General features: G+C 42.8%; 2 protein-coding genes across 2 annotated transcripts in view; one reads left to right on the top strand and one right to left on the bottom strand.

The window, feature by feature from the left end:
• Window positions 1–116: 116 nt before the first annotated feature.
• On the bottom strand, window positions 117–14,680 carry TRMT10A (tRNA methyltransferase 10A). Its single transcript, XM_065404995.1, has 8 exons — window positions 14,661–14,680; window positions 12,889–13,169; window positions 11,629–11,791; window positions 9,193–9,264; window positions 8,620–8,694; window positions 6,991–7,140; window positions 6,176–6,281; window positions 117–1,823 (listed from the first exon to the last, which is right to left on the bottom strand). The coding sequence occupies exons 2-8, from the start codon at window positions 13,086–13,088 to the stop codon at window positions 1,654–1,656; spliced, it is 936 nt and encodes a 311-aa protein (XP_065261067.1). The 5' UTR covers window positions 13,089–13,169; window positions 14,661–14,680; the 3' UTR covers window positions 117–1,653.
• Window positions 14,681–24,358: 9,678 nt separating this feature from the next.
• Window positions 24,359–26,535, top strand: part of MTTP (microsomal triglyceride transfer protein) — a 37,370-nt gene continuing 35,193 nt past the window's right edge. Inside the window, exon 1 of the mRNA XM_065405423.1 lies at window positions 24,359–24,419. Coding sequence (XP_065261495.1) covers window positions 24,359–24,419 — 61 coding nt within the window. The remainder of the gene's footprint in view (window positions 24,420–26,535) is intronic.

Genomic DNA, 26,535 nt, shown 5'->3' with positions numbered 1-26,535 from the left:
TCCACATGAATAAATTGTAGCATTTAATTTTAATGTGCTCAAATCTGAGAAGGAAACAAGACACGTGGTAGAATTAGAGAATCTTAACTGAAACTTCAAATGCTTCGATCAGATTTAATCAATACTCTGTGCAGCAGTAGGCAATACCTCAACTGTAAAATTACACTTTGTACCTTTGCTAGTTTATCCATTTGTTTATTAACAAAGGAAACTGGTACTGGCAAGTGCTTTACTTTGTTTATGCGATACATTTCTTCGGCTCTTCAAACAAAACAAGACAATGCTTTTGTCCAAAAGTTTCTCCAGGTTCAGAGACAAAAGGTAACATATTTCTCTGTGGCATATCTACACAATAAACCCACCACAGTATTTTATTTGAGCAACAAACTGTTGTCCACGACCTAAGGCAGATGAATCTTCACTGTAGTTTATCAGATGGCTGCCTAATGAGTTCTCAAAATTAATTTTTATTAAAAAAAGCATAAAAATGATCACACTGAACATGTCAAATCATAATTTGCTTGTTGCCAACCCTGTAAAACAATAGGCCACATGTACATCTACACATATTTCAGTTCAATTCCCAGTCTGAAAGTGGTGACAGTGGAGGGAGGACTGGAGCTGGATACAGAGCCAGTCATATCTATATCACCTGTTCAAAACCAGCCCACGTCACAAGTGACCAGAAGCTGCTATCATCCAAATGCTCTTTGGGAGTCTATTGATGATTGCAGACTTGCTCTCGGTAGGTACTTGTTTGTCCACATCCAATAAGCTACACTACAACTGGCTCCCTTCTGGATAGTCCCTGCAGAAAGGGATGAGAGAATGGCCTCACAGGTGTGAAAGGGCACCTTCTGCCTCCAAGGCTGGCTTTTGGCCTGCTTCAGGTGTACTGAAATGGCTATTTTAAAAATTTAGTTAGAACAGAGAGCTTCAGTTCAAGAGGCAAGAAGAGTAACTTTTTTTGAAATATTCACAACCCTGCCAGAGAAGTAGGATACTCATTCTATAGGCAGGTCTGCTGTGACAGATGATGTTTTTTAAAAAACTATGTTTTAAAGTGTCCAAAGCAGGCCCAAAGCAGAGTTCCTGGCTCCCAATGTTTTTTCAGAGACTATAAGACCATTCTTTGCTTAGCAAAAACCCCACTGATGGTGAGAGGTTATACACACTTTGCAACAGGCAATGCCGGAAGGAGCTTTCAGATTCACTAACCTTTGACACTCATTGTTTTTAAGACATAATACAAGATAGAGGTGGATAGGGAAGAATAATAAAATATCAAGGGTACATACACAAAACAGGGACAGTTACAAACACATTAATTATTAGGTTCCATCACAAGCTTCAGGAAAATAAAATAAAACCGTTCTGTGTGTATCAAATAAAATATTTAAAAGGAAAATAAATATTAGCTTCCATAACAAAATATGTTCTGCATTTGCCATTAATTTACTTTATAAAAAGCTCCAAAAATGAAGTATTTTCAAGGTAAAAATAACAATCTTTACCACTTCTTTCCAAGTGTAGCCACTTAAAACAAATACCGCTAGTGAGATAGATTGTTCTCAGAGGTTTCATCTAACTCATGTCTTATTTCTATCCTTTGTGCCACATGCACTTTTCATTCCTGCCCTCTTCCAGAGTTGCCTAGTCGCTGTCCGAGCTATTATCTTCACCAGCCTCTTTTTCATGCAGCTCACGTTTGGAGGAGTCATTGGCTTCGCCCAGAGGACTGGCCCCTTTCCGTGGTGGCAAGACACTGAAAAATGCTTCCTTCCAGTTTCTCTTCTCCAGATAAGAAAGGATTATCTCAAACACTGCAATCAAGAGAGACCACCAGCTCTTCAATAGTGAAGTAACTGAATTTCTGACAGGAACAGAGACTAATTCTTAAAGAACACACGTTTAAAAACATAAGCCAACTGTTGCAAGGATCTTACCTCTTCCCCCAACAATGCAAAATAAATAAAGCCCTTCGGATTAAACAGAAAATGCAGTACTGCTGCGCCAGTCAGTTCTTGTTCTTGTATGAGCTTTCCCTCTGCCCCCAAAATAAGTATGTTTTGAAAATTATTTAGAACAGCCAAAGTCATGGAGATGCACCCAACCCAGGCACAAAATGTACTTGCTTCCTTTTACTATGCTAAAGAATGGTGAAGAAAAGATAATTATCCAAACAAAAACAATCATCTCTTCCTCCTACCCACCGCACTCTGACATGTTACACTTGTGCCACACTGATTTAGTTGTATTTGTTTTTAAATAAAAGGACACAAGTTAATGTTTGCCCTAAATTTGACCTGCCTTGTTATACTATTTTGTAATTACTCTATGTGTAGTATGCTTAATCTTCTAAGTGCTTTATAAGCACTTAAATCCTCACAATGATCCTCCAAACAGACAAATATCTACATTTTACAGATAGGGAAATGGGGGAAAGTTGCTTAACCTCTCTGCCTAATGCTGAGAGGGACTCAGCATCCAAGCTAGCAGTTCCCAGCTCACAGTCTTGATAGAGAGAGTGGTCTCAATACAGCAGCCAGAACTAGAAAGGATGTTCAGAGGTGGAGAGAAATTTTAAACAACATTTTCCAATACAGTAACTCCTCATTTAACCTTGTCCCGCTTAATGTTGTTTCAATGTTACGTCCCTGTTCAATTAGGGAACATGCTCGTTTAAAGTTGTGCAATGCTCCCTTATAACATCGTTTGGCTGCCTGCTTGTAAGATACTGTGGAAGAGCAGCGACTTTACAAGGGAGCATTGCACAAGTTCCGCTTCTCCGCCTCCTCCCCCTCCCTCCCAGTGCTTCCCCCACTGCCAAACAGCTGTTTGGTGGCGCTTAGGACTTTATGGGAGGGAGAGGGAGAAGCAGGGAAGCGCCGCGTCTCCAGCTGTTTAGCGGAGCGTAGGATTTTCTGTGAGGAAGGGGGAGGAGTGGAGACACGGGGCTTCTCCGCTCCTCCCCCTCCCTCTCAGCACTTCGCGCTTAGGACTTTCTGGGAGGGAGGGGCAGGAGCAGGGAAGCGCTGCATCTCCGCTCCTCCCCCTCCCTCCCAGAAACTCCTAAGCGCCGCCAAACAGCTGTTTGGCGGCGCTTAGGACTTTTTTGGGGGGGAGGGGAAGGGATGTGGCGTGCTCTGGAGAGGAGGTGGAGTGAGAGTGGGAAGAGGTGGGCCTGGAGCATTCTCGGCAAAGTCCAAGCCTGTTCTTCTCCGGGGAAGCTGCCGCTGCTGCTGCAAAGGTGCTTCCTAGTGTCCTTGCCTGCAGCGGGCTGTGCCTGTGTGGGGTAAGCCAGGGGCACTTCCCAACTACATACAGTACAGTATATAATGCCTTTTGTCTGCCCCCCAAAAATTTCCTTGGAACCTAACCCCCCTGCATTTACATTAAATCTTATGGGAAAATTGGATTCGTTTAACGTTGTTTCACTTAAAGTTGCATTTTTCAGGAACATAACTACAACATTAAGTGAGGAGTTACTGTATTACAAAGTCCTAGTCTTAGAATGTTATGTTTAGCTGAAGGAAACAAAGTTTCTTATCCATATAATCATCTCTTGGCTATGCCTGATACGGTATTTTAGATCTCAACAGATGAGAATCTTTTAAATCCTAAACCAAGTACAGTAAAAGCTGTTTTATCTGGCACTTCACCAACCGGAAAGCTCTATAAACCAACATTTCTGATCTTCATTGAAATTCTGGTTTATAGTCCAATTGGCGTGGGGCTGGCAGGGGCTTGGGATGCGGGAGGGGGCGCCGGATCCAGGGGCCGCTCACCTTGGGAAGCTCCCCGCAAACAGCGACCTGTCCTGGCTGCTCCTAGGCGGAGGCACAGCAGGTGGCTCTGCGCGCTGCCCCTGCACCACCCCGAGCACTAGCAACGCAGCTCCCATTAGCTGGGAATCTGCACGCTGCCCCCCTCCCATGCCCCAAGCCGCTGCCCCAAACCTCCTCCCAAACTCCCTCCCAGAGCCCGTGCCCCGCACCCAAACTCCCTCCCTCTTTTTTCACTTACCAGCACCACCCATTCCCCCAACATGCCAGATAAAACAGCTTTTACTGTAAATGCAATTTCAGATGTTTAAGATTGAACTGGCCATGAAAATGTAGAAGCTAAAATCCTTGTGAGATCTAATTATATCCCAAATGTAAATTTAACAGTGTTCCTGTCCATCTTCCACCACCAGGGGGTTCTATTTAATTAAAACGCTTGAGAGAATGGCAACCCTACTAAAATGTTTATATTATGGACCTATCCCTCCTCATGCCCCTCTGAGACAGTAGCAAGAGTGCCCAGCCTGTGGGACCTGGTACTATACTTTTCGTTCCCAAGAATAGCAAAGTCAGAACCAAACAGCTGTTTCACTGGGCAATAGCATATAGTGAAATAAATGCAAATATATATTTATAGTTTAAAAAAAGAAAAAATACATGGAAATATCCCTTATATTACATATACAGATATATAATAGGGGTGGCCCAATTCTGCCATCCTTATTCATGTCAAGTTGTACTTCGCATGAAAGTATTCCTATTGAAATTGGGCCAAATAATATTAAGGTTACAATATGTGCAAGGGATTGAATTACAATAGTTAAAGGAACCCTACATTTTGAATTTCCTGTCTTGTGTCTAAAATCCTCAACAAGGATATTGCATTAACATGAGATTTTAATAGAAGTACTTTATATATTTAGTGCTTTTCAATTATCGTTCTCAAAATGCTTTACAATGGCAGATAACCATAAACAATCCCATTTTACAGATAGATTCAGAGAGGCTAAGAGATTTACCCAAAAACACACAGTGGATCAGCAGAAGAGTCAGGAATAGAACTGTGATCTGACTCCCAGCCTAGAAGTTAGCTCCCAGAAATGATACTAGAGGTCAGTTTACGACTGTTGCAAGAGAACTACAGGGGGGAGGGATAGCTCAGTGGTTTGAGCGTTGGCCTGCTAAACCCAGGGTTGTGAGTTCAATCCTTGAGGGGGCCATTTGGGGATTTAGTTGGGGATTGATCCTGCTTTGAGCAGGGGGTTGGACTAGATGATCTCCTGAGGTCCCTTCCAACCCTAATAATCTATGATTCTATGAAAATGGCCCCAGCTAATATCCTGCAGTTTTAAATGGATAATATGTGGAACCCTGTTCTCTACCTTGTGATATAATATTTAAAGCTACAGCTGTGTGTGTGTGTGTGAGTGAAATGCTTCCAATATATGGGTTTTGGTAATACTTAAGTCGCTAGTTAATGATTAAGCTTAAGATTCAAAGTTATAGCTGATTCTCTGCTACATTTATGATGGACATCCACTGGTAATTCTGAGACTGGACGAGCATGCCACTGCACACATCATCAACATTTGATAAGATTTAAGATAATAAATACTTTTAGCAACAACGATAAAACCAAACTTGGACATTTTCAATAAAATAAGAGACGGTAGAAGAAATTCAAATGGTGAAAAATAAAGACACATAAAATAGTAAAACCAAATTAAAAAAATAAATAAATAAAAAAAAAAGTTGAGCAGCAACCATATTGCATATGCTTATATTTAAATCTAACTAATCACTAAAAGGTCCCAGGTGTCAAAACTGAAAGACTAAGGGTTTTTTTAAAAAAAGAAAAAGATAAATTAGGTAGACTGTGGTTGTATACCTCAACCTATCAGACTTCGAAAACCAAGTACATGCATTCTGGGCTCTTGCTAAATGCCAATGCAAGGGAATCGGGGAGAGAAAACAGAATATTGCTAAAAGCAAGTTGAGTAAATTGTGCAACTATCCACCACATAATCAATGCACACCAAAACTGTGAAATAGGGCCAGTTTTTCATCTCTTTTAAAGGGAATAGAAATACAACGGTAAATCCTAATATTCTGGTCCTTCGACCGTTTTCAAGGAGGAAATTTAGCAACTGTGGGTAGGATTTTCCAGAGTGCCATGTTTTCCATACGACAACTCAATGGGACTTAAGTTCCTAAGTCACTCAGGCACAATTGGAAAAAATCTCACTTTTATAAAGATTAAAGGCACCCAGCCACTACTGAAATAAGAATTAGGTCTTTATGCTCTGATGTACTTTTGAAGATTCATATAATTTGATATTGCTGACAAATTCTGCACATTTTCATTTTTATTTTGCAAACTCATGACTTACCATGATTAACTGCCAATACTTTCCGGCTGTTCATTTTCACAAAATTTCCAAGTGGAAGCTGTGCATGACCAATTCCCTGTTCTAGTGCTTTTTTGTAAGTAATCCCCTGCAGCAAAGAAAAGCCCCCAAAAAGTTAACCAAGAATCACGATTTCTGATAAGACTGTACAATACAATGAGCTTTCTACCACTGGGAAAGAAAGACAAAATGAATAAGACAATTACTGTTTTCAGGCAGGGGTTTTGCAAGCAGTGTCATACTGTTGCAACTCAAGACAAAGTGCGAAGTGTAGTCTGTTTTAAGGTAGTATTTGTGTTGAACACTAAGAATTAATACAAATTATTCAGAGTTGTATCTTGTTTAGCAAACATTAAAACTCAAGTTTACCTGAGCTGTTTATTAATTATTATTATTATTGTTTTTTAAGAGAGCAGTGTTTTTGGTTTGTTATTTTAAATTCTAGTACTACTTTAACACTTACTTTTTCATAAGAAATTGGTACTGCAGTGACTACATTCTGCAGGCCAACAGAGCTCCATTTAGCTCTCAGGCTTTGACAGTAGTTCAACCTGCTTGGTTCTGAAGAATCATTTGCCAAGACAAAATTTATCCCCCAATTTTTTTAATGACACATGAACTACAAAAAGTCACTACATACAACCACCTCCACTTTTGGTTCTTAAGAGTTTTACTGCACAAAATAAACCAATATGTTTTTTAAATAAGTATCCGTTTTTGCTGATTTGCATGTGTTCAGTAATAACACTGAATTACATGCTGAAAGAGCAGCTTTAAAGAACGTAGTATCCGTCTACCTTGTGGTGATTGTGATCCACCAGACCTCCAATTACATAGGCTTTAGTCTCATCTAGTTCATTCAGCACATCAGGGGAGTCTGATGTAAGATACACAAGGTCTTCCTTCTTTATTAGCTCATTATAATGCTCTGATGAAATATGGATATCCTTTGAGATACAAAGAAGTTCAAAGGTTACTCATGCTATTGAATAATGCTTGGCCAGGCTAAACACCAGCAGAAGTACCAATGGAGCAGTGTGACCATGCTGTCTATGCCAAGTCAAGTACAGTTTTGTCCCATATCCACTATACTGCTTTCTAGGTACCTATCCCACAGTTCCCAACACAGCTCTCAGAAGCAGTGGCTTGTGAAAAGTTTAAGGCCTTCTGCAATTCCTCTGGACTCTCAGAAGAGGTCAAACCCTTGTGACTCCCTGTGGACCTAAATCACTTCCAAGACCTTTTTTCGAAAGGGAAGCCAGGATAAATGCTCAGCTATTGCTTGGCAAGAAAGATTTCTGCTACTGCTTTTTAAAAGCAGTCACCAGGACTTGTGTGATGGAACTGCTCTATAATTTATGAATACAGTTTGTTGACCAAGTTATTGTATGAATATATTGGTTTAGTTTAATAGGTGCTGTAAGAAAAATCAAGCAGGAAGGAAAGAATAGCTCAAGGTATGCCACTTCTCTACAAACACTCGAGTGTTGTTAGGAAAGAATGCCAGGATAGGAAAGACACTACGTACAGATCTATCACAGGGTTTAATAATGATCACTCTCAAGACAGGGAGTAGTTGTGTGGGCAAATCAGAACCAACAGACTAGACAGACACCCACTGGGGGTATCTGAAGTAGTTAGGGCCACCCAGGCTACCATCAGGGGATGGTAAGCCTCTAGATAAGAGACATACATATAGATCATATGTTATTTAAAATCATTTTATAGCCCCACACTAACAGGCCAGCCACGGGTGTTTTAGTGCAGCGTAGACATACCCAAAGAGATTTGCTCAAGGTCACATAACATTTGACAGAACTGCGTAAGGAACTCTGACCTCCTCCTAGGCAATGCTTCCTCATGCAAACAATTAAAATAACGTGGGAACATTATTAAAGAAAAGGAGTTACAAGAATAAGAAACCCAGTATGTCAGCAGTCTTACTGAACGTGCCATTCTTGACAGTACTGGTGTCATTTTCTGGAACCAGGTAAGAAAGTATGGGTCAGCTCATTAACACTTCACCTCTGGAAACCAGAATCTAGTCTAGATCAAGGCATAACAGATGTATTTAGCTTCATGGTTAGTCAATACAATCTGAGATAAAAAGCCATGAATAGCAAGAATCAAGAAGTGGGAACATTACAAGTCAGAACAGAGATGCATCAGTAATATTAACTGAAGAAATGCCTACTTATACAAAGCTAGTCTTAAGCCAGGGCAGTCACTCGTATGAACACTAAATTCACTCAAAACTGAAGTCATTAAGAGATAAACTACCACCACTTTTTTGATATCTTGATAAAATACAGTACATGGAAAAGATACAAGCCAAAGTAACTGTAGCAATCCTTGAATGAATATTAAGATAGAAATTTCCCAGGAAAAATACTGAGTCACAGAATTGCTTAATTATCTGTCATTACCTTCCAGTTGACCCATCCTTTGTCATTTTCATTCATGTTGTTCTTCAACTGGCCTCCATGGCTGGTCAAGTAAAACTTAGAGGGATACAAAAAAAAAAAAAAAAAAGTGTACAATATCCAAATTCAAGATGCTGATTTGTCTCCACACATGCTTTATCAGACAAGCTTTTTTTCTGAAGTGTTAACTAAAACTCACTTTCATTATTTACTAAAGGAATCTGGCACTAAGAACATTTTTAAACGGTCAGTACAAAGGGTTAAGGACTAAGCATTTTTTGCCTTATGTGCTGCAGAAAGAAAAGTGGACATCCAAAAGGTATTTTGGACTGGCAGCTTTTATATTGACATTCACATGCCTTTTTATCTATGTAGCTATTTTTATGGTGCTCACTATCAGGAAGGTAGTGTTAGCATTCCTTTAATACAGGAATGACATAAATATGATCAAACTAAGTTATTTTTTTCATTTTACTAAAACTGTACCCTCTTTTGGGCAAGGACTGCCTCTTCTACATGCTCTGTACATCACTAAGCATGGCCAGCGCTCAAATATAGACAGTTGTTGTAACATACCTGTACAGGATGTAATGCTTTACGGTTTTCTGCATAACATCTCTGAATTTGCTTGTGAAGCTTCTTGACATCCTGTATATAACACAATTTGTTTTTATACAGTCCTTCAGACAGATCACCACAAAATGCTTTACCAAGAGTCAGTCAGAAGCTAGAGAGAGAGAAAGGAAGCTTTTAACCAGCAAAATAGATTCCTGAGTGGGACAGCATTAGACCCTTCAAGAGAAAAGGAGAATGACAGCTGTGAGGGAATTATGTACACACACACAAATATATGCATCTCCCCTAGAGTACATATTTAACCACTATTATGCAAATTGTGACTCGATTCACATTGTTCTATGTAATTATAAGTCAATGAACGACTGAATAATACACAATCTGTGACTCAATAGTAGTATGTGTAACTACTTCCAGAAATAGAATAGATTCCTTTATCATCATGTATCGGGAGTAGCCGTGTTCGTCTGTATCCACAAAACAACAAAGAGTCCAGTGGTGCCACCGGACTCCTTGTTGTTTTTATCATCATGCATATTTTAATTATAAAAACACCCTTTCCCACCCACACAAAACACCCCATTCAAATTATACTATTTTTTTTTTATTTCAAACAAGTCATGGATATGAAGTTCATCAATACCATGTTTTTATTTCAGTTACATAAAAACAATGTTTAGATTATCCAGCAAAGGACAAATAAAAAACAAACAATGGCCATCCTCTAACCAACCGTACCATGAAACAATCAAAGTCTCCAGACCCTCCACCTCTAATCTCTCAACCTCCATAAATACCTGAGAAAAGCTATGGGCTTTGCACACAAAAGTGCATTCTAGAGTCAAGAAACTTTTATGGAAAATGCCCTACCAGCAGCTCCTTCTCATGTATCTCAAAGGAGCACCTCTGATCTCAGTTGTGACAGTATGGCATAAAGAGAAATGCCTCAGGTAACTGAGTTCCAACCCATTTAGGACTTAAAATAGATTCAATCACTTTGAACTCTACCCAGAAACCTACTGGACAACAGTGCCACTGAGTACTAGTGTTATATGCTTCCTGTATTACACTCTAGCTGCCAGTGTATTCTGTGCAGCCTCACACAGAGTGTAATACGGTGGTCTAGTCTTGAGGCATTAGTCAGACTTTAAAATCTTCAGAGCAGAGACCATCTTTGGGCTTTGTATTTGTACACCACCTACCACAATAGGATCCTGGTCCATGACAAGGGCTCCCAAGTGCTATAATAATAAAGACATAGATGATGGTAGAAAGGCTTGCATCAAAAAAGAAAAGGGTACACTCTTCTAGCCAGATGTAGGTGAAAAAAATGCCTTTTTGGCTACAGCTGTTGTTTAGTCAACAAGAAGTACAGTAAAACTAAGATGGCACCAGGGCCGTCCCTATAGGGGTGCAGGGCCAGGGACATAGAAACTTGGCGCCTATCTGCCAGGGGGGTGCTCCCCCCAGGCCCCACTCGCACTCCACCCCTTTCCCCACGGCCCCACCCTGTCCCACCTTTTCCCCACCCAGTTTTGCGCATGCTGCACCCTCGCTCCCCCCCCCCCCCCCCCCCGGCGCCTCCAGACGCTAAAACAGCGGTAGGCACTGGGAGGGTGGGGGAGGTGCTGATCAGCGGGGCCCACAGGTGAGCAGGAGGCGCTGGGGGGAGAGGGAGGCTGGTAGGTGGGCTCCTCCTCCCACTCCTGCCTCCTCACGAAGCGCAAGGTCTGCCAAAGTGCGGGTCCCGGGGCAGTTGCCCCGATTTGCCGTATCCTAGGGACGGCTCTGGATGGCACCTGGCTTACAAATGGTGAAAACACTTCCTTAGAGTACAGGGGGGGCCCTTTCTGATTCTCCCTATTCCGTACCCCTACCCACCAAAATCACTCCAATCTTTTATTACCCAGAAGCCAGTTCAACTTCATCCATCCTGAGATTTCATTAAAACTCTAAATTACTTGTTCTACTGGACCATCCTCTGTGACTGAAACAGAGCTGAGTATCACCATAATACTGAACACGCTGTAACCCATGTGTTCTCACTAACTCTGCTAGGGGCCTCAAACATACCTGGAACAGGAAAGGGGATGAGGGAGGGGAAAGACCTCTGCAATACCCCCCCAGCAGAGTGCTCTCGGAGCATGAGAAAATTTAATGGAGGATATCAGGGACAAGGTTCTACTGTCTATTCTGGAATCAAATCAATTTTCAAGAACAGATCTCTAGAAAGATGACTGCTATTTTTAGCAAGTTTACATAGAGGTAATCGTTTGAAATCTGACAAATTTAAGAAGCTAACATATAAGCTATCCCTCATGCACCAAGACAAAGAGATTGTTTCATTTTCATCTGCCCATAAATTCTTCCATTCTCAGATCACGCCACATTAGTATCAGAGAATCCATTTGCTTCCAATGGCAAAATTTCATTTACCTTTAATACCATCAAGTTGTCAAAACTGCAGTCTATAATAAGGCGAAGAGTACTAGGAACAACATCCCTACGTATACGCTTCCTGTCACTCCCTTCATTGTTAGATTCCAACTGATACTGACGCTCCAGTTTTCTTTTCTGGCGTTTCTCTTTTCGTCTCTGCCTAAAAAAATATAAAAAGTTAAAAAATAAGGATTGTCAGGTCTGTACAGTTGGTTAGATGTGCATGGTGCAGATGTTAGGAGATAAACATACGCTTTATTGAAAAGTTCAAATAAGAGATAGTGTGAGGCTGCCCCAGTTTCTTGGGTAGTTGTGTAGCAATGGAGGCAAGTTCAGAAACAACCCAAGGCTCATCTTTCTCTGTTTGTAGAATAGTGAGAAAACCTATAACACTGTGTGTCTGATCCAGAGCTAACTAACATCGCTGGAAAGAATCCCATCCATTTCAATGGGACTTGGATCAGGTCATATACTAGTAACAACCACTATGGACAAAAGGGCCAGTTAGGGGTCTCAGTGAAACAATATATTTTACATTCCAGATTCTAGCAGGTATCTTTTCAGTGGCTAAGGAAGTATGCTACAGTGTGAGAGATGGGAAGCATCAGCCCAAGATCAAGGCAGGAAACTGAGGCTCAAAAAGTTCATTCTGAATAGCCACTGTCTTGGGAAGGTACCAACTAGTGTGTTGCTAAGGTTCATATTGACCTAGAAGAGCCCATGCTTTGATACCCCTTTCCTTACCCCAAAATAAATTCCTACCATCATGTCATCCTAAAAGATAATGAGCCACTCTGATTGTGACAGCATCCCGTATTATCAAAAGGAGGAGACTCTCACTGATTCCTGGTTCTAGCCTCGCTCATCAGGCTACAGGGGCTGGCAGTGATACAGGGGCAGCACACTCAGCCAGTTCAGAAAGTAGACATAATACCTCTCGTTGCTCAGCAACAACCATTTTGACCAATTAGTGCAGAGTATTTGCAGGTTTGTCCTCCTGACATCCTCAATCTGCTGAGAAACAGTTGCTGAATCACAGATCATTGAGGAGGACGTTAATCTAAAATAAGTTCTCCCTGATGCTCTGACAGAGAAGCCCAGCAAGTTTCTCATACTCCACATTTGAACCAACACTGGCTTTAATTCTCTTTTTTGCTGTGCATCAAGTTTATGTACATATTCTGTTCACATACATAATCATTAAAATTAAATACTGGATTGGAATCAGCAACATAGGAGACATAATTCAAATCACACCTGCGTAAATCTCTTTGCTCTTCCCATTGTTTCTGCTTCATTAGCTTCTTCATTTGCCTCTTTGACATAACTCCAATGCTCTCTGCCTTGTCTGATCCTGGCTCTCCTTTCTTGACTTGATTGTCATTTGAATTAATCTTTTCTTCCACATCAGGAACGTCTGTGGGTAACGGATTTTCTACTGGCATTTCTGATGACATTTGCTTTCCGATGGCTTTAATGGATCTTGTCTAAAGAAGCTTGAATTTGTAGACTAAGTCTTTTTCCCCCCAAGACGGTTTCTGCAAGAAACAGAAGACAGAATAGTTCAGAAATACCACAAGAGGTCTAATTTAGATTAGTATCACTTTAAACCTACTGTAAATGGGGGGGGGGAGGAGAAACAAGAACTGTAGACAGGCTTTTCCCCCATTCTAAGCCGTGGTCTGTGCCTCAACAAGCAACTAATGCACAAGAGCAAGTATTAACAAATACACCTCTACCCCGATATAACGCTGTCCTTGGGAGCCAAAAAATCTTACTGCATTATAGGTGAAACCGTGTTATATTGAACTTGCTTTGATCCGCCGGAGTGCGCAGCCCCCCCCGGAGCACTGCTTTACCACGTTATATCCAAATTCATGTTATATCGGGTCGCGTTATATTGGGGTAGAGGTGTATAACTGTAGTATTCAATACTTTTCTAGAAAATCACCTCTTAGCTACAGATGGCATACCACCTATTTAATGGTTTATTTTAAACCCAGAAGGGAACAGCCTATGCTGTGTTATGACTAGACGCATTTAAATTCTGTGACCACCCAAGTCAAAATTGAGTTCAAAATTATCCCCAAATATATGTGGAGAAAGAAAGAATAGCAGGAGGACAGAATTCTGAAAGCATGGCTCAGATGTTTGTTTGATTTTAAATAAAGTTCTCTGCTGTTTAGACAGCTTGTTTACTGCAAATTACCCAAAGCTATCACTTTCAATAAACAAACAGTTTTACCACTTCATTTTTTTAAAGAATTATATGCAGTTGCATATAGTTCTTAGTTGGAAATCTCATCATTTGTTGGTTTTCCAATCACATTATCCTATTTTTAAGTGTTTTTCTTTTCCCCCTACCCTGTTGCTGTGTAAATGCTGCAGACAAATAGGGAGCTAGCCCAGACCATATAGGGAAAAGAGTTAAATTAACTACCATGCATACACAGTACCCTGAAAGGCACAAAGTAAAACAGAACAAAGTAGAGAACGTTTCTCTACCCTTTCAGTTATAGTAATGTCAGAGATTAATCATAACAGCAGCAGTTCAAATTAATTCAGACAGAAGTTTGATTTTAAGAGACCTGGGGGAGAGAGAGATTTTAAAAAGACAGAAAATCTCTGTTTGGCTCTGGGAAACGCCTTGTCTGCTCAATGAAGGGGCGAACCAGAGACAGACAGACGCTCCTGTCGCAGGACGTGGGGCACCAGCACCCCCAGCTGTTTCGGATTTAAGCCTGAGCCCTGGTGCCGGGGCAGCTGAGCCCCAGGAGCGCGCCACAGCGCCAGGGGAAAGGCGTCGCCGAGCTCCTGCAACCCGACTGGGGACAGTCGCTGTTCTTCCAACCGCGGGGGCCAGGGAGCCCCCGGGAGCCTCAGCACCCGGCTGCGGAGAGAGCGCGGCCCTGGCTCCTGTCGTCTCGTGAGGGGGGAGTCCCGTCCCGTCTCGTCCCCAGGCTCAACGCAGGCGGCTCGCGGCAGCGCTGACTCCGCGCACACGCTGGGGCCGGGCGCTCCGCACTTACAACGCGCGCGGCAGCTCCCACCCGCAACGGCCAGAACCACCACAAAGCTTCCCAAACCGCCCTCAGCGGCGGCCCCGGCAGCAACTGGAACCGCGGCGCCCATCTGACGTCATCGGCCCGCGCCACTGCCTTTGGGTCCTCGCAGCCGGGCTGGCTGGCTACGGAGGAGGCTCGGGACGGGCTGGCTGCGGAGTCAGAGGGGCGGGAACGTGCCGCCCAGCAGCCGAGCCAGTCCCCTCTTGTACACACTAGGGTTACCATATTTAAACATTTAAAAAAGAGGACACTCCACAGCCCCTTCCCCACCCCCATACCAACCCCTTCCCCAAAGGCCCTGCCCCAACTCTGCCCCCTCCTCTGAGCACCCCGCATTCCCCCTCCTCCCTCTCTGATCTTGGTTGGGGGTTGCTAAGTGCTTCCTTGCTCCCCACGCACCCTGCAGCCCCTGCACCCTCTATGCCCCTGCCTGCCCTGGAGTATTTGTGGCACCTTAGAGACTAACAAATTTATTAGAGCATAAGCTTTCATGGGCTACAGCCCACTTCTTCGGATGCATATGGAGTGAAACATATTGAGGAGATATCTATACACACATACAGAGAGCATGAACAGGTGGGAGTTGTCTTACCAACTCTGAGAGGCCAATTAAGTAAGAGAAAAAAAACTTTTGAAGTGATAATCAAGATAGCTCAGTACAGACAGTATCAGAGGGGTAGCCGTGTTAGTCTGAATCTGTAAAAAGCAACAGAGGGTCCTGTGGCACCTTTGAGACTAACAGAAGTATTGGAGCGTAAGCTTTCGTGGCATTCACCCACGAAAGCTTACGCTCCAATACTTCTGTTAGTCTCAAAGGTGCCACAGGACCCTCTGTTGCTCAGTACAGACAGTTTGATAAGAAGTGTGAGAATACTTACAAGGGGAGATAGATTCAATGTTTGTAATGGCTCAGCCATTCCCAGTCCTTATTCAATCCTGAGTTGATCGTATCTAGGGCTTTGTCTTCACTACCCGCCGATCCGGCGGGTAGCAATCGGTTTTTCGGGGATCGACTTACCGCGTCTAGTGAAGACGCGGTAAAATCGATCCCTGATCGCTCTGCCGTCGACTCCGGAAATCCACCTCGGCAGGAGGCGGCAGCGGAGTCGGCGGCAGCGCGGCAGCGGTCGACTTTCCCGCGTCCTCACCGCTAGGTAAGCCGACCTAAAATACGCAACTTCAGCTACGGTATTCACGTAGCTGAAGTTGCGTATCTTAGGTCGGAACCCCGCTGCAGTGTAGACCTAGCCTAGTTTGCATATCAATTCCAGCTCAGCAGTCTCTCGTTGGAGTCTGTTTTTGAAGTTTTTCTGTTGTAAGATAGCCACCCGCAGGTCTGTCATTGAATGGCCAGACAGGTTAAAGTGTTCTCCCACTGGTTTTTGAGTATTATGATTCCTGATGTCAGATTTGTGTCCATTAATTCTTTTGCGTAGAGACTGTCCGGTTTGGCCAATGTACATGGCAGAGGGGCACTGCTGGCACATGATGGCATATATCACATTGGTAGATGTGCAGGTGAACGAGCCCCTGATGGTATGGCTGATGTGATTAGGCCCTGTGATGATGTCACTTGAATAGATATGTGGACAGAGTTGGCATCGGGCTTTGTTACAAGGATAGGTTCCTGGGTCAGTGTTTTTGTTCAGTGATGTGTGGTTGCTGGTGAGTATTTGCTTTAGGTTGGGGGGTTGTCTGTAAGCGAGGACAGGTCTGTCACCCAAGATCTGTGAGAGTAAAGGATCATCTTTTTGATAGGTTGTAGATCTTTGATGATGCGCTGGAGAGGTTTGCACATCTACCAATGTGATATATGCCATCATGTGCCAGCAATGCCCCTCTGCCATGTACATTGGCCAAACCGGACAGTCTCTACGCAAAAGAATTAATGGACACAAATCTGACATCAGGAATCATAATACTCAAAAACCAGTGGGAGAACACTTTAACCTGTCTGGTCATTCAATGACAGACCTGCGGGTGGCTATCTTACAACAGAAAAACTTCAAAAACAGACTCCAACGAGAGACTGCTGAGCTGGAATTGATATGCAAACTAGATACGATCAACTCAGGATTGAATAAGGACTGGGAATGGCTGAGCCATTACAAACATTGAATCTATCTCCCCTTGTAAGTATTCTCACACTTCTTATCAAACTGTCTGTACCGAGCTATCTTGATTATCACTTCAAAAGTTTTTTTCTCTTACTTAATTGGCCTCTCAGAGTTGGTAAGACAACTCCCACCTGTTCATGCTCTCTGTATGTGTGTATATATATCTCCTCAATATGTTTCACTCTATATGCATCCGAAGAAGTGGGCTGTAGCCCATGAAAGCTTATGCTCTAATAAATGTGTTAGGGTACGTCTACACTTACCGGAGGGTCCGGCGGCAGGCAATCGATGTTCTGGGATCGATTTATCGCGTCTGGTTTAGACGCAATAAATCGATCCCGGATCGATCCCGGAAGTGCTCGCCGTCGATGCCGGTACTCCAGCTCGGCGAGAGGAGTACGCGGCATCGACGGGGGAGCCTGCCTGCCGCGTCTGGACCCGCGGTAAGTTCGGACTAAGGTACTTCGAATTCAGCTACGTTATTAACGTAGCTGAATTTGCGTACCTTAGTCCGAAGTGGGGGCTTAGTGGGGACCAGGCCTAAGTCTCTAAGGTGCCACAAGTACTCCTGTTCTTTTTGCGGATACAGACTAACGCAGCTGCTACTCTGAAACCTGCCTGCCCTGCTCCTCCTCGCCCTGCAGCCTGTGCACCCCCCCCGCCTGCCTGCCCCTGCAGCCTCTGCACCGCCCCCCGCCTGCCCTGCCCCTGCCCCCCCCTGCCCCTGCTCCTCCTCCCCCTGCAGCCTCTGCACCCCCTGCCTGCCTGCCCTGCTCACCAGGCAGAGGGAGAGCTGCGGGCTCCACGTGGAGCCAAACACTACCCTGCTCTGCAGGGGAGGAGGGGGAGGGACTCTGGTTGTTAGAGTCCCCCGTGGCTGCGAGCGGCTTTCAATCAGGCCCAGCCGTCCAATCAGCCGCGCCGCACTCTGCATGAGGGGAAGGGGAAAATCCCTGACATTTCTACTGTATTAGAAATTCCCCCCGGACGGCCATTTAGAGCTGAAAAAGCGGGACATGTCCGGGGAAACCCGGACGGATGGTAACCCTAGTACACACACTCGAGCAACCCCGGAGGTGCAGCCCGGGGGAGGGGTTGCGCAGACCTAGCCGGGGTGAATCTCCCCTAGGGTGACCAGATGTCCCGATTTTTGGGTCTTTTTCTTATATAGGCTCCTATTACCCCCCACCTCCTGTCCTGATTTTTCACACTTGCTGTCTGGTCACCCTAATCTCCCCCGAATGTCTAGTTTGCCGCAGATGCCCAGTGCCCCTCCCCAGACACAACAGACAGGGCCACCATGAGAAGAACCACAGCTTTCGGGGCTTGTGAAGTAAACTTCTCCCCCTTCCTCCCCACAGCCAGGTGCCTCAGAGGGCAGTGACCCTGCTCTGCCAGACCCCTGCCAACAGCACACATGTAGCCTACCTCAGGTGCAAGAGTCAGGACTAAGGCACGTATGTAGCCTACCTACGGCAGGCAGCCTGTGCAGGGTGGAGGCCCAACAACTGTAGCTGTTCCTGGCTGACACCAGTACAAACCAGCTGATCAATCTACATCAAAACAATCCCGATATTTATCCACAGTGTCCCGCCTGTACTCACAAAAAGCTCCCAAATACAGTTAAGGAGGATGTGAGGAACATGGCCTAAAGCATTAGGGTATTCCTAGATAATAGTACAGCTACAGGACAAAATTTCTGTACGCTGTTATGATCGAGGTTGTGTTTGATATACCTAATTTTTATTTATGTTCATGCATCCAGCTATTTTTAGACTTCACTTTTCCTTGGGTTAATTTCCCTTGGTCTCACAGAATAAGTTATCTTGACCAGAGTGTTTCTGAAACTCATGTCTCTCATGACTACGCTACATGGGGGGAGAAAAGTCTAAGAATATCATGCCATTGTTATTGGCAAAATTTGAAAAAATATATATTTAAAATGACAGTTGGCAGCATAAGAAGAGATACAGTATGTATTCATCATTCAGTTTGTTATGTACACTGGGACTATTACATAAATTAACATGTTTTACAATACCACTCTTCCTAATGTTGAAAAAGCCTTTATCATCTTTCCTCAAAAGCAGTGGGGTCTCTTGATTCAGGGACTTAGTAACTGGACAGGAAGCCTTTCACATTTACTATATAGGTCGCCATTTTAATCTGGTATAAAAATAGCAAACAACAACTATTACCTTCTAATGGTTGGTGGGTGGTTTAAGTGTAATACAGCCTTGGGGAAGTTGATCCTGCCACTGTCTAGCCTGTAACGGTTTTGTGGATTGTTGGAGGTTTTCAACTGGCAGTTTTGTCACTGACATTTCCTGCATGCTAGTCATTTGAAATGTGCTTCTTCTCCAAGAAGTAAACTGTTCCGTATGCCCCCCCTGCCTAACTCTAGAGGAGAATGAAAAGATATAACAGAGAGAGTTGCTACCACTACCACTAACAAATTACTGAAAAGTCAAAAGCCGTGTCCTGCTATTTTGAGGATCTCATCCCAGTAATGGAAAATGTATCTACACACTTACCCGAAGTTCCTTCCCCTGCATCTGGTTCACCAGTGTTTGACTGGCAGGACTGACTGGACTGCGGTGGAGTCAAAAACAGGTCCTGTCTTGCTGCACAGCTGGATCCCCCAGTTGCCTGTCCCCCATCTTCCTCCTCCTCTTCCTCACTGTTCATGGCAAGGGCCTGGGACTCAGGCTCCTCGGAGGTATCCACAGTGATGTGTGGGATGGTAGTGGGGTCTCCGCCAAGATGGCATGCAGCTTGTTTTAAGAGCAGTAGATCTGCAGCTTGGCACTGGATCAATTGTTGGCATCCCTGGGTCGCCCTTCTGGTATGCCTGCCGCTACTTCTTGGCTTTCATTCAGCGCTGCTGTTGGTCCCTGTTGCACCCCTTCTTGTGCAGCACCCAAGCAATCTGCTCATAGATGTCCACATTTCTACAGCTTGTTCGGAGCTGTACTTGCATAGCGTCTTCTCCCCATGCACCCAGGAGATCCACCTTCTCTTGTGTACTTCAGGCATGAGTGCGTCATTGGGCAGTTGCATTCAACAATGGAGAGCCGTTAGGTGTGCTTGCCAAGCTGGGCAATCAGGAAAAGGAATTTTAAAAATTCATATTTAAGGAGGCGGGGAGGGTGAGTTTCCAGTCTTTGTGGCCTCTGGGCAGTGGAGTTCAAAATGGTGACCACAGCAGTCAGTTTGGGGTATTGTGGGACAGCTGCTAGAGGACTGTTAGGATTGACATAGGTAACAGTGTCTATACTCGTGCTGTGTTGACCGTAGTACATCGACCATGGCTCGATGTCATTCAGGGAGGTGGCGTTACTATATTGGCATAACAGGGCACTTACATTGTTGGGAGACAAATTTAAGTCTAGACACATGCACGACTAGATCAACGCAAGGCACTCTTATGTCAACATAACTTTGTAGTGTAGACCAGGCCTAAGGCCAGAACTGGGCCCTGCAATTGCAACTTAGGCTCCACTCCTGCAAACATTTATGCAAATGAGTAGTCCCATTGAAGTCGAGGGGACTACTCACAAGCATAAGTGTTTGGAGGAGGTAAGTTAACAATTCTGTTGAGAATGGGCAAGAAATAATAGAATTCAGTTTATTCTCTCTTAGCTGGGTTGGCTCTACAGGCTCAAGAGGAGTGAAAAGTAAGAAAACTTTATTTTTATCTGCTGGTTTTAGTGACGTGACTGAGTGAACACAGGGGGTAAGAACATATTCTATTTACAGTGTCACATTCTTCAGAGAAGAACCATGGTTTAAAAAAATCAATTCCATATCCATTTCACCCCTTTAAAAAGTGTTACAGTATTCACATTTCACATTCAACTGGCACTATCATTTAGTTCTGAAGACTGCAGTGCCATTACCTAATTGGAGTTGAAGTACACAATGCACTTATCTTTCCCAACCAGACAATCGGCTGGAAGAATGCTGCAATAGAACTGGAGTTTATTCTGGAGTTCAGAGTGTGTGAAATGTGACAAACACACTTTCATGACAGTATAGGTGAGTGGTTTTTAACCTTTACTGCAGCCTTCACCCCTTTGGTTCTCAAAAATATGTTCTCGTACCCCTTATCAAAAATTGTTGAAGTAGGTCAGTTCTTTAAACCTAGAGATATCATGACTATAGAATGAAAGAGAGAGAGAATTATATATTTATTTTAATTTCACAGTTAAAATTTAACGCAGTAATCGTTAAAAAATGTATAATGGTTTGATGAAAAAGTAGTTGTACTTACATGCCTGTGCTTAATTTGTTTTCGATGATTTACCTTCTAAAAAAATCTGGCATGTCTCACACCCCCAGAAAGGGCATCTCACACCCCAGGTTAAGAACAACTGGTATAGATGGTGATACTTTCCTAGCTCCGTTACTGAGCCACGTGAAGGCAGCAAACACATCAGTTTGTGGAACCAATATCTTTTTCATGTATATTAATACTTAGCTCAGGTTTCATTGGTTCCAGATATACACTGCTTTTCAGTCACAGTGTTGGTTTCAGATTTACTTCTGCTATATTAGAAGTCACAATACAGTATGGTATCTCCATGGTAAGACATTTACCTTTAACTGGTACACAAATTCCTCCATATGTAGAAATTTTAATATTTGATTTTCTCAGGGGCCCCATATATCCTGGGTTACTTAAAAAAACCTGGATTTACATTTGCTTATACTAGTGTCTATTTTAAATCTCATCATGTTTCTATTTACATACTAGAATCACACAAGTTCAATTGCATCACAGTCCCAATAAAGAATCCTTCATTTTCACTTGGTCATTAGAGGGCTGCAGTTTGGTTGCTGACCAAAGCCCATTTGTTTTTGTTTGGTTCTCTTTCTTTTCGTGTTTTGTTTAAAAAAAGGAAGCAGCATTCAAATCTGTTTTTTCTTAGGAGTGTGAAGATCCTCAAACATTTTGATTAGCATAACATTCCCTTCCCCCTCCCCCCCACACTTTCCAATTTTCCAGGATGGCAGCATTGCGAATCCAAACCTATGTTTCTTTAAATAGCAGTAGTGGAGCAATGCAACTGTTCTGGTCTAAGATCTGTCACAATGCCAAGTGGTGATAGGGTAAATTGATGACCCAAACAGTTGCATATAGCTCAAAAACAGTGCTAGACTAAGTATTCTGATAGAGTCCACTGTGAACCTTGAAGATGTTCATTTAAAAAGTGAGTTTGCATGAACAAAAGTACACTGAATACAAAAAGTATCAACAAAATCAAAAAACAAATTAAGCAAAAATGTAAGAGGCAAAGTAAACAAACACAGGAGCAGCTAAAAATCAGCAGCCTAATGATATTATTTAATAATAAGAACATCTATAGGGAAGGTGATGTTGCAGGGCAAGTTGCAGAATAATGAGAGAGAAACAAGATTAATTGGGGGCTCAGGTTTGTACACAGAAATCAGTCTCTGGGTAAGGTTTGATTGCAGAGGTTCTTCTGGGTTATCTCACACTGAGAACAACAAAACAGAAAAGTACAAACCATACAGAGTGAGTAGCCATATTTTCCCAGAGCTTCCTGCCCTAGATTCTGTTTGACAACCTCCTACTTCCACTCCTCTGAAGCATTGTCTACACTATAAAATTACCCACTGTAACACCCTTTGCCATCAAGGTGTATAGCTAAATCAGTGTGGTTGTTCTTGGCTACCCTAGCAACTACATGTTCAGTCAAACTAGTTCATTATTATGACCAATAAGTAATTTACCTAATGCAGACAAGATTTTAGAATGACCCCTTTCTTTTAAGATTTTGATTGGGATAGATTAGGGAAAAATTAAAATTTCACTCCATCTTTTGTGAAGAACAGCAAGACTATTTTATTGAATTCAAATGAACAAAAGGAGTGTAATTAGTTTTATTAGGTAGTAATGATACGTTTATTGTCTGGACTCTGGAATATAGGTGACAACGGTAGTACTTTAACCCTGGAACACATGCCAGCAGGGCTTAACTGAGGTGTACATTAAGTGGCCAGTCCTGCACCCACTGAATTCAATTGTAAATACTTCCACTGATATCAGTGGGTGCAGGATTCACCCCTAAAAGTCAGTTCTGATGTAAATTCCCTTGACCTCAGTGGATTTACTCCTGATTTGTACCCAGTATAATTGAGATTAGAATTAAGCCCTCTGTTTTTGAGTAGAACACCAGCTGAGGATTTGGCTCCTAATGTTTTAAGTGTTTAAAAGAATACTCTTCTTGACTTTATTGGATGGACAAGATGTATGAAATATTTTTCTGGATTAAATTCCAAAGACGTAAAATATATGCAAAATGCTGATAAGGCATTTCCCCAGACAAAAACAGACATAACTCTCCTTTGGAGACAAAATTCCATACCTCAACATTTCCTGCCCAGAATCTACATCTCCATGCTCTCACCTGTGCAAGGTGACAGATTATTCAGTTTTCAAAGAGTACAGCAGTTTGCAAAGTTCTATGCTTCCCAGCAATAGAGAACACAGTGCGAGTATCAGCTGCAAGCCAGAAATAGGCATACATATATTATGCAACTCTTGTAATGTGAGGGTATATCACATAGAAGGTATAATATAAATTAAAATTACCACAGGAAACATGTAACCAGCTGGCAGCCTTGCACCAGACTTGCAAAGAAAGCTCCATTCAAACCTATTTCAAATTTGTACCCTAAGACAATTTCTGCCTTCAGTTACATATATGAAATATTGTTGACTGCGCTGGATTTGCTCAGGCATAACTAAAGGCAGAATTTGACCCTAAACATCAAAATAAAAGGTTATATTTCCTTCAAGGGAAAAGCCCATGTAGGTGCTAGGAAACATTATAAACTGAAAATCAATTTCCACCTATCTTCTAAGCTGAGGTGAGCAGTTGTCCTCTTGCAGAATGTGAACTGGACTTGACCCTCCAAAGCCACTGGTGTACTGAGATCTTGGGAAATCCATCGAACATTAGGGCTCTTGTAAGGAGAACCAGTCCTACTCTCTGGCCCCACATTCCTTAAGGAAATGTGTTGCTATGGTCTCCACATAAACCTCTCTGCCTCAGTCTTCCCACCCTTGCATTGGGGTTGGGGAGTGTTTCACGCCACAGATGTGGAAGCAGCATAAGGCCATCATTATCTTGGTTTAAGTCTTGTGGTTTAAGGGAGGCAATGGCCATCTGTCAGGCTCATTCCACTCACCCTCTCCAAAATAGAGCATTGACTGTGCCGACTTGGGGAAGAGGACCTTGTACAGGCTGAATCTGATTAGTATTCAAAAATGAAAACTGAGGTGAACAATAAAATAGGTAAAAGCCCCAATTACCTCAGTTGTTAATGATTAACTGGAAGACCATCAATGAACTTAGTACCTGAGTGTGGAATTTGGAATCTGACCTTTACTACATCTAGATAAACACGGTTGCAGATTCAGAGGCTCTCTTTGCAAACTTCACTCCAATCTGAAGAGTTCACTTCGTGGTAGCTTTAACATTTAATGCTGTAGTCAAGAGCTCAGAAGAGTCAAACATGATTCTTCTTACTGTGCTTTTCCTCTGCATCTTTTCCACATACTCTGCCTCTGTTAAAGGTAGGTCTACGCTGTGTTTGATTAATCTTTTGGTGGTAGCAGTGGTGAATGTACAATGGTATATTTTTTACATAAGAAAGGAAGATCTTGTGCTAAATAATGGGCTCTCGAGGAGCAGAATTTTTAAATGGATTTACTAAATGAAAATAAATACGCAGCACACGCACTTGTAATGTTAGTTTCACCCTAGTTTATAGAAAAAGCAAAGGGGTCAAGTGCATGTGGCACTGGCCTAGAAGTCAGAAGACCTGGCTTCTAGTGTTGGCATTACCAGTGACCTGGGGCAAGTCACTTCACCTCTCTGCTTCCCAATTATTAAATGGGGCTAATGCTATTTTGACTTCAAAGGCGCTACTCACATGCTTAAAGTTAAGCACTTGTTTAAGAGCTTTGATGGATCAGAGCCAGAGCGCTCAGCTCTGCATAACTGAGTCCTATGTGCTTGTTCCAGCTCCCACTAAAATCAATAAAAAGACTCCCATTAACTTGAATGGGAGTTGGAGCTGGATCTGCTCTCAGGGTGAAATTCTGGATGCCCACATAAAGTGGCTTTATGCAGGTCTCCTGCACAAGAGTCAGGGGTACAAAATCCACACACAGGACTCCCCTGCAACCCCTCTGCACACTTCAGTGTCACCAGCCTATGGAATAGTAGAAGTTGTCCTCACACAATGCCTATGTGGGGATATTCTGCCACTGTTTGTAAATGACAGAGTAAATTTCCAAGACTTTTAGGCCAAACCAATCAACATTTTGGGTGAAAATGATGTAAGAGCATTCTGTTCTATGAGTCTGTACTTCAAGGGCCACATTCTTAAAGCTCAAATAAATGGTAATTAATATAGTTTTATACAGGTACCCTGCATCCATAATTAACCAACCCTCCAATATTAGGCCAGGCGGTAGGGCAGCCTGTGGGATGGGCTAGTTGTTACTGCCCCTCCTTGTCCCTCATGTAGAGAATCCAGGTCATTGGATCTGTGTAAGCAGCTCACTGCCACTTGGGCCCCATTGCTCTCTTCCATACCAGTATATGTGGAACCAGCACAGAGCCCACACCTCCTCAGTTTGCAATGGGTGCAGAGGCTCCCTGTGCATCTTCTCTGCTCACCTTTTCCCTCACAGGAGCAGCAAAGCACAGGGCTCATCATACAATCCCTCTATCAGTAGGTGAATTTCACCATGCTGCCATAACGATCTTATTATATAACTACTCAGTAACATGCTGTACCTCTAGTATTTGCTATTCTCAGCTTCTGAGATAATGTTATTTTAGCCAAACTACTCCCTGATGTAAAGTAATATGGAATAAAAATACTTAGCACTTTACATCTCCAACGTGCTGTACAAACATTAACTCATTCAGTAATTCTCAAAACAGCCCTGTGAGAAATCATTATTTCCATTGCACAGATGGGGAAGCTGAAACTCAAAGAGGTTAAGTGATTTGTCCAAGGCCAGAGGGTGAATCAATGGCAGAGCTGGGATTAGAATTCAGTTCTTGGCTCTCAGTCCACCAGACTGTGCTGCCTTTTTAAAATACTTACGGAGTATTCTTTACATTCAAGTCAGTCGGATAATTGCACATGATACTTTTCTAGCTTTGGTTACATTATAAAATGTTTTCAAATAAATAGATGGCTTTCGTTTTTTTAAAGGTATCCAATATCATAAGAACTGGCAAATGTAATTTATGGTCTTAGAGCCAGTTAGTGGTTAGAGATGCATATGTTGTGCATGCCAAATGTATTAATAAAAGGCACAGGATTTGACAGCTGTCTCTGCTCATGCAGTGTAACCTTCTGTATTATACACTATCATAATTTAATTATAGAATTGGCATGTTACCCTTAATGACAGACACTTAACATTACTAGTCAAACTATGTGTTATGCACTCCACCTTGAAAGCGACATAGTCCATGCAGGCATTTTTGACCCCAACACAGTATAGCAGAATGCTGTCTCTGGGTCCAGTCCTGGTCCCCTTTAAGCCAGTGAGGGTTTTGCCATTGACTGCAATGGAAATAGGATCAAAGGAATAAACATCACAACATTATGTAGGACTGACAGTACAGATCTCTGAAAGGCAGCATAACACTAAGTCTCTGATTTTT

Source organism: Emys orbicularis, chromosome 5, assembly GCF_028017835.1.
Source record: "Emys orbicularis isolate rEmyOrb1 chromosome 5, rEmyOrb1.hap1, whole genome shotgun sequence".
Classification (NCBI taxonomy): Eukaryota; Metazoa; Chordata; order Testudines; family Emydidae; genus Emys; species Emys orbicularis.
This window is presented reverse-complemented; position numbering and strand designations above follow the sequence as displayed.

What these genes read in the sequence shown, in the direction of transcription:
- TRMT10A (XM_065404995.1), bottom strand. Translation starts at nt 13,088, where the DNA reads ATGTCATCAGAAATGCCAGTAGAAAATCCGTTACCCACAGACGTTCCT. An exon ending in ACAACTTGATGGTATTAAAG is followed by an intron (nt 9,265 to 11,628) that starts GTAAATGAAATT and finishes TGTTATATACAG; the next exon opens with GATGTCAAGAAGCTTCACAA. An exon ending in TGGATCACAATCACCACAAG is followed by an intron (nt 6,282 to 6,990) that starts GTAGACGGATAC and finishes TCTTTGCTGCAG; the next exon opens with GGGATTACTTACAAAAAAGC.